Source organism: Trichosurus vulpecula, chromosome 2 (genome assembly GCF_011100635.1).
Source record: "Trichosurus vulpecula isolate mTriVul1 chromosome 2, mTriVul1.pri, whole genome shotgun sequence".
Lineage (NCBI taxonomy): Eukaryota > Metazoa > Chordata > Mammalia > Diprotodontia > Phalangeridae > Trichosurus > Trichosurus vulpecula.
In genome coordinates, this window is record NC_050574.1 from 299079494 (window position 1) to 299093411 (window position 13918).

The 13918-nt window shown below is 42.2% G+C and overlaps 1 protein-coding gene across 1 annotated transcript in view; it reads left to right on the top strand.

The window, feature by feature from the left end:
* The first annotated feature begins 4456 nt into the window (after window positions 1–4456).
* The window catches only part of LOC118835521 (5-hydroxytryptamine receptor 5B-like), a 35162-nt gene continuing 25700 nt past the window's right edge, over window positions 4457–13918 (top strand). The window contains exon 1 of the mRNA XM_036742711.1: window positions 4457–5242. Within this exon, the coding sequence (XP_036598606.1) occupies window positions 4457–5242 (786 nt within the window). The remainder of the gene's footprint in view (window positions 5243–13918) is intronic.

Genomic DNA, 13918 nt, shown 5'->3' on the forward strand with positions numbered 1-13918 from the left:
GTAAATGTATTAAAATTAGAAAGATCAAGTGGGACTTGAATGAAGAGAGATAAGACACTGCCAAACCACCCCTTTGTGGAGGTAAGAGGTCCACAGGTGTTAGACATTGCACATGCTTTCTGACTTCAACGTATTGCTGAGTTGTGCTTTTTCTCTCTCTAAAAAAAATACTATTTGTCATATTGGATGGCTTTGGGGAGGAGATAAGAGAGGGAGTGGAATACATGGGATATTGTGGTGATGTAAAAAAGAAAATACCAATAAAAACTTATATTACTAAAACAGACATAGCGAAATCTGGAAGCACCCCAAGGTTAAAGAGAATAACTAGCAACTGGTTCACAGAATCTTCCTGGAGAAGTAAACAAAAGTTGGTATAATTGGTTTGTTGTGTGCCAAAGATACTAAGAAACCTTCTTATGAGCTACTTGGTTATCTCATGTTGTGGTGTTCATGATGAGTAGCACCAAAAGACCACCATGAATGTAACTGCAGCTTATGTGCCACTATCTGTCACAAAAGATGAAGTACAGAAATTCTACAGAGAACCTGATAAGCTCCTTCAGACCAAGTTAGCGTTGCTATGATACTCACTGACTTTGATGCAAAGGTTGGCATAGGAGATGTCAAAAAGTCCTTTGAAGGTTCTGATTATGTTTTATCATATGAATGAGGACAAAGGCTCATAGGCTACTTAGAAATCTCATGTCTTTTTATCGTAAATATTTTGATTTGAAGGCACGAAGATGGCCAGCACCAACACCACACGTTGGTTGCCATTTGAGTAACTGGGAAAACAAAATAAATCTACCCTAGGATACTAATGGTTATGTGAGGGACTGACAACTGACAGAAAGAGAAAGGGAGAGACAGACAGACAGAGAAGAGTGAGAAAAGAAAAAGAGGGAGAGAAGAGAGAAGTAGGGAAAGGAAAGGAGAGAGAGAAAGATAGAAAGACAAGGGGTACTAAGACATTCTATAGATTTATTTAGATACCTCTTTGGAATCAAAAGTTGCTCATTTATGGATTTGGGGTTTTTTCTTCCTTCTTTTAACAAAACTTTCTCCTGTAAAATCATGAACTCTCTCCTTACAATGGGGATTGGACTCTGTATGCTGGATGCAGAGGGTGTGGAGGGCAGAGCCATAAATACCTCCCCCGATGTTTTTTAGGATTTGGGCTGCAAGGGAAGAGAATGATGAAATCTCCCTTCATTGAACTCAATTGTATAGTATCTACTATGTGCAAGGTACTAAGTGCTTTATGAATGTGATTATATTAACCATCTTTATGATTGACAAATCAACAAGCATTATTCAGCCCTTACTACGTGCCAGTTATTGTGCACTGGGTTACAGTATATAAGCAAAACAAACAAAAATGCAACACAACCCCAACTTGTGAACATTAAAATCAATTATTTATGTTACTCCACATTTTGTTTTGAATTCTGTTATAAATTTTGTTATAAATAAGAAATCTCTTCAAGTGTCTTCAGGCCCTTCATGGGTTGGATTAGATTCTCTCAAAAATATCCATTATTTATAGCTGTGGGAATCAGCTACATATGCATTTATTTATTTAGACGGTCTGTAGCATATGGTGCTCTTTATTGAGATGCTAGAGGTGGCTATAACATATACTAAGGCTCTTTTCTTATATAAAAATAGGCAGGGCTTTAATTAATTTCTTGGTGACAGCCTCTGGGACCCGAATTCAAAGCTTTTTGGCATAATATAGCTTTATATATTTTATTGTCTGTGTGGTTGATGATTTTTTTTTAATTTTAAAGTTGTCTTTGTTCATAGATCGGTACGTCTAAGCATTGTATCATGTGCAATAAGGTTAAGAACACAGGTAAGTTCAGCAACCAGTGTATGGTGGAGACGGTCCCAGTGAGAAGGCAATGATAAAGACTTTTCTTTTATTCTTGAGGGAGACACAAGACTGTGCAGACTAAGGACTTTTAACAAAAAGTTATAACAAAATTCGAAATGAAATTTGGAGTGATATAAATAATTGAATTTAATGTTCACAAGCTGGGGTTGTGTTGTGTTTTTGTTTGTTTGTTTTGCTTGTATACCGTAACCCAGTGCACAATGCCTGACACATAGTAAGGGCTGAATAATGCTTGTTGATTTATCAATCATAAAGATGGTTAGTACAATAATATTCATAAAGCACTTAGCAGAGTACCTTGCACATAGGAGATACTATATAAATGCTTATTCTCCTCGCTTCCCTCACATTTTAAGAAAGAAAATAATATATTCGAGAGCTTGGTCAGACATCGAAGACACCAAGGTCATCTACTACCTCCTGGGCCATAACCAGTCATCCCGATTTTTGTCTTGCTACTGACTTCCGTGACTGTGGGACAGTGAAGCTCATGACTTTTCACAACTCTGCCTCACTTAAATCCAATCCATTCACCTGGTGATTTTCTCTTTGAAAATGAAAGTCGAACAACAACAAAATAGTACACTCAACAGTACACTTCAATATTTTTGCCTTTTTTCATTTCCTATACGGTATGTCTTGGAGGATGGGGTACTGAACTTGGAGTCAGGAAGACCTGGTTTCAAAACTGCCTTACTAGCAACGTGGACCTAGACAGTACAGTTGCCATCTATATATCTCAAATAATTACCTGTGAGTTATCAACTAAGCATGACATTGTGGAGGGAGCACTGGTGTTGGAGTCAAAAGAGCTGAGTTCAAATCCTGTCTCTTAATGAATGAGTTTAGAGGTGTTTTGCTTTTAACACCTGAGTTATTCAACATTGATTCTTCACTGGACAGGGAATCCAAACACTTGGGTTCTAGTTCCAACTTGGATACTATCTGTGTGACCTTGGGTAAATCTTGAATTTTCAGTATTTTGTTTTCACATCTTAAAAATGAGCTAACTGGATGAGATGCCAAAAAACACTATATTTGCAGCATGGAAAGTGTGCTGGATTTGAAATCAGAGGAGCCAGGTTTTAAGCCTGCCTCTGCCACTTAAAATGAGACTTTGGGCAAGTCATTTAAATTCTCTGGATCTCAAATTTCTCACTTGTAAAATGAGAGGATTGGGGTCAACGACCTTTAATGCCCCTTTTGGATCTAAAGCGATAATCCTACTACTTCTTCCTCTCAAAATCTAGACCTGAATGTTAGAAGTTGGGAATGGGGGTAGGGGATGAGATGGGGAACAGGCAAGGTAAATTTCATTCAACAGTCAACAAGTATATTAACTAAACACTTTCAATGTGCTTGGGAATTTTTAAAAAGGGCAAAAATAAAAAAAACACAACAAAATCCAGTCTTTGCATTTAAGAAGCTCATATTCTAATGGGAGAGAAGAGATGCAAATAATTAGGTACACACAAGATATACATACATATATATAGTAAAAAACAAATAATAATAATAATAAGGTAATCTCAGAAGTGAGGGATATATCATGGGGCCCGGGAAGAGCGGAATGAACGTGCTTCTGCTTTCAGGTAGGAGTTGGGGAGTTGGGGAGAAGGACAGAGGAGGGATGTGAATTATCAGATTTCTCAAGGCCTTATCAGGCAAGCCCAATTTATTCGATCTAATTTGTCGTCTCACAGCGCAAGAGTGCTTCGGCGTAAGGGAGTGAGGGAGTTATTAAGGTTTTTCTATTTTAAATCCAAAGTACACCTGAACCCTTCATTCTCTCACTTCATGCTGAGCTGAGAGGCATCAGCTGGGTCTCCAAGAGAGAACTGGGGCGGGACAATAAATAAACAAAAAGTACCTGTTCCACCAACTTCCAAATATACAGCCAAAAGTCACGACCCATTCACAGGATCCGCAAAGGTGGCGGGTTCAGAATTTAGCACATCCTTCAAAACACAACACCAGCAGACTTGATAATACCACACGGAGAGGGATTAACGCTTGGAAACAAGCTGAGGAAGGGGAGTGTGCTGGACTCCCATTGGCTGGTGCGCCACTTTACCCCCTCCCCGCTGCCCTAACCCCTAGGCAAAGAGGGAAGGCGCCCATCCACGCTCGCTGCTGCTCCAGCTGCTTCAGCCAGCGGACAGACCTCGCTGCGCTCCAGCAGCCTCCCATCTCTCCTGCTGCCCGACCGTCTCCGGGATGGAGAGAAGGCTTGGAGGGAGAATCGAGAAGCAATTGTGAAGGAAGCCCGAATCTGCCATTCTCGCAGACTGCCTCTTCCCCCGCCACAATCTCCGGGGTCGAGTTTAGCCACGAGCGAACGGCTCCATTCTCCAGCACAGTGGGGGCGAGCAATCTCAGTAACGCTGCTCCAGCTCAGTAGACTGTGCGGTTTCTACCTTTCTCGTTTTCCTCTTCCCCCGCATACTCCTCTTGCCCATTCCCACCATCCTACTCGCCCCGTCGGCTTTGTGCCTATGCAACTGAAAGCTTGAGTTTTGGTGCCCAGAGTCTGGGAGGCAGAGAAAGGAGCACACGATGGAGAGCAGCAACGTATCCACCCCTTCAGCCCTCACCTTCACGTCGGGGCCTGAGGATTACAACAGTAGCCCCAGCACCCTAGGAGCTGCTGGAGATCAGGGCGACGTCGGGGAGAGTGCTGGCATCTTGCACCGCAAGGAGCCCCCCTTCTCCATTTTTACCGTGTTAGTCTTGACGCTGTTAGTCCTCCTCATTGTGGCCACCTTCCTCTGGAACCTGCTGGTTCTGGCCACCATCCTAAGGGTGCGCGCCTTTCACCGTGTCCCCCACAATCTAGTGGCCTCGACCGCTGTATCCGACGTGCTTGTGGCGGCGCTGGTCATGCCCCTTAGCCTGGTGAGCGAGATATCTACCGGGAAGCGATGGCGGCTGGGGCGCGCCCTGTGCCACGTCTGGATCTCTTTCGACGTCCTCTGCTGCACCGCCAGCATCTGGAACGTGGCGGCCATCGCCCTGGACCGCTACTGGACCATCACCCGCCACATCCAGTACACCCTGCGCACTCGCAGCCGCGCCTCCAACCTCATGATTGTCCTCACCTGGGCCCTGTCTGCTCTCATAGCCTTTGCTCCCTTGCTGTTCGGCTGGGGTGAGGTGTATAGTGCTGAGCTCCAGCGCTGCCAGGTGAGTCAGGAGCCCTCCTACGCTGTTTTCTCCACCTGTGGCGCTTTCTACGTTCCCCTCGGAGTAGTACTTTTCGTCTACTGGAAGATCTACAAGGCGGCTAAATTTCGCATCGGGAGACGTCGAGTTGCAGTCTTGCCCCTGCCTGAGACAGTACAGGTAAAGAGAAGGAAAAAGACGTTCGAGTCACCAGGGACTTTTGGAAGGTGTGGGATGGGAAGGCACTTGGCTTTGGGGAAGTGGGAGAAACAGGGGCGGCAGGGGAGAAGAGGGAGCTAGAGGAGATTTGCACACCGCCCTGTACAGGTTGAGGAAACACCAGCCTGCACATCTAGGCTGATACGTAGGTGATGGAAGAAGGATTAAGCTATTTCTAAACTGGGACGAGGGTAGCTGTTTGCCAGGAGGCCTGGTGATATTTAGACATGTAGGTGCTTTATTTTTCACATTCCCCTTATTTTCTCTCTCCAATTCTTCCATCTCCAAATTCTGCAACTGCCCTCACTTTTTGGATTGAGTTTTGCTTCAGTGCCTTTTCAGGTGCTCTTTTCCTTTAAACCATCTATCCCTATTGGGCAGGGGGAATTCAGGTGCCAGTGCCCTGGGCTAACCACTTTTGTCTCCATGTAAGACAGTTCTTTCCTAGAGTCTTCACTGAAACCAGGAGGGTATTGCCAAGAAATGATGTTCAGAACCCACCATCTATATTCTGCTTCCTTTCAGCTTTAAGGGGTATCCTTCCCCCTCCCCCTTAAAGCAAAGTTATTTCCAGGCTGTAACCCAAAACAGTCCCCTTGGGGAGACTCAAAGTTTCTTTTTCTTTTCTTTTTTGTGGGGGAGGGGGGAAGACAGGGCGATTAGGGTTAAGTGACTTGCCCAAGGTCACAAGGCTACTAAGTGTGTCAGGTGTCGAGGCCGAATTTGAACTTAGATCCTCCTGACTCCATGACTCTGGAGCCGGTGCTCTAGTCACTGAGCCATCTAGCTGCCCCTGAGATTCAAAGTTTCTTATTGACAAGCCCCAACCTGAGTTTAAAATAATATAATTCAATGAAGATGATCCTTTTTTAAAATTTTTTTTTTATTTTTAGTTTACAACTCTCGGTTCTACATAATTTTTAGTTCCAGATTTTCTTCCCCCTCTCCCCCCCCCTCCCCAAGACGGCATGGAATCCGATATATCTTCCACGCATAACTTCGCATTGAACTTATTCACACACTAGTCAAGTTGTGGAGAAGAATTATGACCAATGGAATGAATCATGAGAAAGAAGGAACAAAACAAAAAAAAAAAACCCAAAAACAAAAGAGAGGGAAAAAAAGGGAAAAAAGGTGAGCATAAAGTGTGCCTCAATCTGCATTCATACTTCACAGTTCTTTTTTCTGGATGTAGATAGCATTCTCCATGGTAAGTCCTTTGGAGTTGTCTTTGCACCTTGTGTTGCTGAGAAAAGCAAAGTGTATCAGAGTTAGTCCTCACAGAATCCATGTATCTGTGGTTGTGTATAATGTTCTCCTGGGTCTCCTCCGCTCACTCAGCATTATGTCGCGTAGGTTTTTCCAGGTTGTTATGAAGTCTGTATCATCCCCATTTCTTATAGCACAATAGTATTCCATTACATTCATATACCACAACTTGTTCAGACATTCCCCGATTGATGGGCATCCCCTTGATTTCCAATTCTTAGCTACTACAAAAAGAGCCACTATAAATATTTTTGTACATATGGGTCCTTTTCCCACTTGTGTGATCTCTTTGGGATACAACCCTAGAAGTGGTATTGCTGGGTCAAAGGGTATGAACATTTTTATAGCTCTTTGGGCATAGTTCCAAACTGCTCTCCAGAATGGCTGCATCAGTTCACAACTCCACCAGCAATGTAATAACCTTCCGATTTTCCCACATCCTCTCCAGAATTTATCATTTTCCTGTTTTGTCATTTTAGCCAATCTGACAGGAGAGATATGGTACCTAAGCGTTTTGATTTGTATTTCTCTAATCAGTAGTGATTTCGAGCATTTTTTCACATGCCTATAGATATCTTTAATTTCTTCCTCTGAAAACTTCCTGTTCATATCCTTTGACCATTTCTCAATTGGGGAATGACTTGCATTCCTATAGATTTAGCTCAGTTCCCTGTATATTTTAGAGATGAGGCCTTTATCAGAGACACTGGTTGTAAAGATTTTCTCCCAATTTTCTGCCTCCCTTCCTAATCTTTGTTGCATTGGCTTTATTTATACAAAAACATTTCAATTTAACATAATCAAAATTATCCATTTTGCACAATGGAGATGATTCTTAACACATCCCTGAAATATATCAGAGGAAAACTATGACAGAAGAGGAGCAGAATTGGTTTAAAAGTTTCTATTTAGGAGCGTAAGCATATTATTGCCTCTGCCTATGGGTGTAATGGAAAAGCAGGGAAGAGGAGCTCCAATGTAATGTAAATGCTCCAATTTCTTATTCAGTTGCAGAGGATGTGGATCACAGAGGAAACATAGTAATATAATTGGTAAATGTTTGGAGGGGTGCCTTATTCAGAATTAATAATACTGTTCGAAAAGTCTCTTGGCATTGTTTGGGGCAGATATAGCTTTCCAGGGAGATAGTTTAAGAAGCAAAGCTCCCATCCATCACCCAAAGAAAATGCTGAGAAGTAAACCCTCAGACCAGAGACTTGCTAAGGATTTGTAGAGATTTTTCTTTCTAATCTGGGAAGAATCATTCTGGATTCCAGCCTGATAGGCAGAAGAGTAATGTTGGTGAACCTGCACTGAGAAAACTGATTATTAGAGACAGAGAGCTGGTTTTTTGGAACTGGACCTTGGCCAAAACAGAATCAAATCACTAGAACTCTCTGGGCCTCATTTTTTTCTCGATTGTAAAATGGGCTTGGACCAGATAATCTCTCAGGTTAAATATTTAGAGAATATGTAACTTATGTGAAGGGATGCCTGAATTACTTTCCTCCGTTCTCCCCACCCCTACTTATCCCTCCAACATCTTATACTTAGCCTAAATATGTACCCAACAACCTTGGAAATATACACCATAGGACAATCTGGCCTTTCCTCACTTGTAGCTGCAGTGGTTGTATACTGAATTGGAGTATCATAGATAGAGCACCAAATTTGGAATGGAAAGACCTGAATTCTGAACTCAACTCATACTGTGTGACCCTCTGTTGAGCCTAACTATCTCAAAGCCTTGTGACAAAACCCCCTTAGAAGTAGGGTGGTGTAGTTCAGAGGGCCTGGGTTTGACCTCTGGCTCTACCACTTAGCACCTAGATGATCTTGAGCAAGTCACTTAATTTCTCTGAGCCTCAGTTTCCTCATCTGTAAAATGGGCCACCAACATGGGCTTACTCAACTCACAGGGTTCTTAATGAGGCTCAAATGAGAAAATATGTGTCAGAATTTTATAAACTTTCAAAGTCTATAGACATGTGAGCTGTTTCAAGAAACAAACTGTTAACAAATAGGCAACATTATCCAACATGGACAGCTAGGTGAAATAGTGGATAGAGGGGTGGCCTTAGAGTTAAGAGGACCCGAGTTCAAATGTGACCTCAGTCACTAATGGTGTGACTCCGTACAAGTCACTTAATCCTGTTTGCCTCAGTTTCCTCATCTGTAAAATGAGGTGGAGAAGGAAATGCAAACCACTCCAGTATCTTTGCCAAGAAAACCCCAAATGGGGTCATAAAGAGTCAGACATGACTAATCAACCAAACAACGACACAAATCAACATCCACAGTTACAAACATAACCTACCTATGTGATCTTAGGTAATTTACTTAGCCTCTCTGGGTCTCAGTCTCCTTACTGTCCATAAGAGCGGCAGCATGGCCCACTGGATAGGGTACTAGGCTCCATGCCTCGTTTTCCTCATCTGCCTCAAAGATCCCTTCCATTCTTAGATCCATGATCCTGTGGTGTTCGTGTGTCACTTTGCAGTTTCAATAGATAGCACTTTCACATTGTCTCATTTAATTTCTTCACTCTGAGGGAGAGATGGAGGATAGATATTACTGCTTTCACTTTACAAATGAGGAAGCTGAAGCTCAAAGTGGCTGAGACTCAACTAAAGCCACATACCTTAAGTAATGGCTCAGCTGGGAACTAGAGCCCGGGTCTCCTTATTTCAACTCCAATGCTCTTTCCACCATGCTCTGGAAAGTCCTATGATCCTGTCCCTATTTTCAGGTAACATAGAGATCACCTGTTCTGGGCTGTATGGGATAATTTGGAGAACTAGCACCTCTGGTGTGAGGGTTTACCGAGTTCTTTTAGGGGCGGCTCATCCGCCTTTGCCTGATTCACCCAATCCTCACCTGTGGCTCTAAGAAGCTGTAGCACATGCAACGGCCACACCCCAGTAAGCTGTTTCAGCAGAAGGGCTAAACCAGGTTGAGGGTAACTGATAGGGCTCAAACCTATAAACGAGTTAGGGGAATGTTTACCCCAAGCACGTGAAGATTTTCCCTCTTGCAGAATGGGCAGATGGAATGATTTGTTCGAACTGCCCCAAAGGCAGCTGAAAACAGGGATGGTAGAGTGTTGAGAGCTTGGTCAGGCATTGAAGACGCCAAGGTCATCCAATGTGTCCTGGGCCATTGCAATCAACTTGATTTTTGTCTTCCCCCGGGCTTTGATGACTCTGAAAGAAAACGAGGCTGATGACTTTGTACAACTCTGCCTCACTTAAATCCAGTTCATGATCAAGTCAAGAAAGATATCACCATCATGATGTTATTGGTCCTCTTCAAAAATGAAGGACAAACAGCAGTTCTAGACTCAAATCTTCTGTCCATGCAGTGGTGCAAGCCTCTAATAGCTAGCTGCTCTTAAGGGGTCTGGTACTTTGCTGTTTAAAGTAACAGATTCTGGTTTAAAGCTCTCTGAGGCAGTCTGCTGTTGTGATTTCAAGGGCAGCAGTATGTTGGCCTGCGTGCCTTCCTGTACTTCTCATGTTTTGGGTATTACCAAAAGGGAGTCTGGGATTTCTTTACTGATTTAACTAGTCACTAATACTCACAATAAAATAAATAAGCAATTCTAGCTAGGAAAGCATGAGATTATCACCTCCTTTGAGGTTTTCTTTCAAATCTTAAACCTCTAATATCGATCACTTCTGTAGGGTTATGGTCAACTCTGACATAAGAAAAGGGGGATGATGGGAAATGTGTTCTTCTATCTCTTTCCCACTCATCTAGAGCTTCATTCTACCTTGATTTTTGATGGAGGAATTGGGAGAGGGGGAGGAGGTACAGCAGCAGTAATTATCACTGAGTTCAATTTGGAAAATATTCCTAAAATAGAGTATCATTCTTTAAAAGACAACTCTATGGGGCTATAATTGTTTTAAGGACTTAGTTAAGAAATGCTTCCCATGATCTTGCGATTTTTATTATTTAGAGGGAAAACAATGACTCAGTAAAAACAATTTTATTTGGTTTTTAAAAAGTCAAACACCACTGAAATTACCTTAGGTGCATAGATTTAGAGCTGGAAGAGACCTTAGAAAGCACCTAGCCCTAGCCAATCATTTCATAGATAAGGAAACTGAAGCCCAGAAAATTGGAGTTATTTGCTTAGTCAGTTAGTAGCTAGCCAGCTGGGATTCAAAGCCAGTTCTGACATCAAACTTTCCTGTCTTCCCATCGTACTCAGCTGCTGCTAGTCCTCAGAGAATTCAGGGGAGCCAAGATGGAACCTCCAACAGTTTGATGAGGGAGGAATATCATCCAGCCCAGGACATCACAGAGACAAAAAGGGAAACTCTGGTCTACAGGGTCAGGACAGAAAGACTGACTTCCGGCTTTCCTGACTGCGGGAGGAATCTAAAGGCATTCCATCATCACCATTTGGGGGGTTGGGGAGGGAAATGATGATCTTAAGAGGGAGAAGGAGGCAAGAGTGGGCAAGGGAAAAGGAAAGGGCAGTTACATTACTTGGATCCTTTTCCTCTAAGCTGCCTTCTTGGTTTTTGGTGAGCCCTTGAGACACTACAAATAATTAATTGATAATCAGGGTCCTTGGGGAGCCATTGGAATATTCCTCAGGGAGCTCTTTCCTATTGTTCCTTTGATTTTCCTAGTCCTAGATGCTAGCTTGCAGGGAAGATTTTTATCTTTCACTTATAGTCCATGTTTTTCAAAGAAAGTTTGTGTAAACTCAACCAAACAAAGCAGAGAGAAAGAAAAGGTAGTTATTCTCAAAATTCAGGGCTGAAATTCGTATTTTATCAGTTACAGGATCTGAATGTCTTGCTTAAATCATCCAGACAATTCCTTCCATAGGCATTTTATTTCATGTCTATATAATAACCAAACTGATTCAGGTGGGGCCAGGGGAAGGCCTCAATGGTGGTAATCTTGACAAAACAACAAAACTCATTCTTTGGATTCATGCACATAAAACTAAAATTAATTGAATTTTTCCCTTCTTCGCTCATTGTACTGTTATGGAGAGACAGTCTGTGTCTGTATGTATACCTTTTTGTCTTTGGTTATTGAGCTCTCTTCTGGTACTTGGTTTTGATATTGAACTTCAGGGGGAACCCTGTGGAAAATGCTCAATCCTTTCATCTCCCCCTTTTAGAAGGGAAGAGAGAACACAATCCCTTCCAGGTGTCCTCCCTCAGACCTTCCCTGTCTCCACAGTGCCTCCCTTCCTTGGAGGCTGGAGATTTAATCAACCACACTCTATTACAATTGGGTCACTTTTTAGCCTAGGGACAATATAATGGTCCTTTGGTTCCCAAGATCCCCTGTGCTGTTTTATGGAGTTTATTTAGGAGATAGGTTATTAGTATAGTCACAATAACTCAGAGTCCCCAGTAAGGAAAATTCCCAATATTCAGAGAAATGTTTGACAGTATGCCCCAGTTTAAATATTTTGGGTACCTCCAGCTCCCCCTCCCTGCCCCAGCCTCTGTACTAGTGGCAAGATCAGGATACAAGAAACATTTAAGGTAAAAATAAGCAATATACATTATAGTGTCTCTTACTGGACAGGGCCAAGAAGAGGAAGTTCAAAGAAAGAATAGACTTTTTCTTAAGCTTCTTTAGTCTTTTAGAAGTGAGTATAGCCAACAGCTCTAATCAGAGTTCTCCATTCTGAGATGCCTCCTGAACTCCATTGAAACTTCACCCTTCCTTTCTCTTCTGTGGTGCCACCAATTATTCTGGTCTCTATTTCAATTGTTTCTGTCAGGTGTTACCACTTAGCCATTAATGCTTTTCACCTCAACTTATTAAGTCCTTGGTGGGACTGGGGATACCATCTCCAAGATCCTTCTCTACAGATGGTGTGTGTGTGTGGGTCCCCATCCTTTTTCAAAATTCCTGGGCACGGCTCCCAGTCTTCTTTCTTGCTCAAAGAAAGAAATAGTCCAAAATACTCTCAGAGGGGGAACTTTCATCCCATCTGAACCACAAATTCCAAAATTCCATTAAGTTCTTAAACATCTCTTACATATATATGCATGTGTGTATGTGTATAGGCATGTATATATAAACTTGTATGTATATGTATATGTGTGTGACCAAATAGAAGCTAATAGCTTATTAGAAGGAAGAACTAGGTTTATAATATCTACTTCAGTGGGGCTCCTTTCTGTATTATACTGTATTATATAATTAGGTCTCTGCACACAATAGTTGCCTAATAAACATTTGTTTAATTGAGGTCTCTAGGATTAGTCTGAGACAAAACTCCACAATAATCTTTGCCCTTTTCCAACTTCCCGAGGTTTATACCTTGGCTTGATCCTCACTTCCTCCCTTTCTCTTACCCTGCATATAAATTCATTACTAAATTTTGTACTTTTTATCCTTATGACATCTTTGAATAGCCTAGCATAGCACTTGAGACTTAACAATGCTTATTTGATTCTTCCAAATCTGTCTTCCTTTCTCTGCTCTTATTTTAAGGGGATACATTTCTAAAAAAATCTCATGGAATCATAGAATTTTAGAGTTGGAAGGGACCACAGAGGTCATCTAGTTCTACCTCATCACTTACAAATATAGAAACTAAGGGTGGGGGATGAGATGACTCGTACAAAGCCACGCAGGTGCAAGAAGCCGAGTCAAGACTGGAAGCCAGGACATTTGGCTTCATAACAAGGGCTGTTTCCGTGAAGGATCTAATTTTTTGCAATTTAATTTTCTGGAGGCATCTGGTAGTAGTACCACACATAGCTCAATACCCATGTCTCCTCTTACTCCCCTTCTTTGTATCTTCTTTCTCCTTTCCTTTTTCCTTTTCTATGTTCTTTCCCTTCCTTTCTTCCCTTCATTTCCTCCTCTGCCCTCCTGCCTTTCTTTGTACCTCCACCTTATCCTTTTCTCAGTCTCCTTTCCTCTTCTTCATTTCTTATTAGAGAGATTGAAGGGAAGAAAGTGATCATTTATTAGGCATTATGTCCTAGGCATTGAGATTCAAAACCAAAAATAGTCCCTGCCCTCAAGGCTTACAGTTTCTTGGATGGGAACATAATAAACCCAGATAAGTAAATACAAAAGTAAGGAATGTTTCCCTTGGAGGGGAAGCAGTTCCACTTTTAGTGTGTGAGAGAGTCCCCCACAGCTAAGAGGTGGCATGGAACTCCAGTTCTAATAAAGAAAAGGAGAGGGTATGTGCATGGAGGGCAACTCTTGCACACAGTGGGCTGGTACTACACTTGTGTAAACTACTGGTGAACTCAGGGGCAGAGTCTGTTTTCTACTACTACTGTAGAATATCTCCATGACAACTTGACAATTCTCTGCAGGTGGGGAGGATGGGAAAGAGGAGAGAAGGTATTTAAGGGCCCGGTA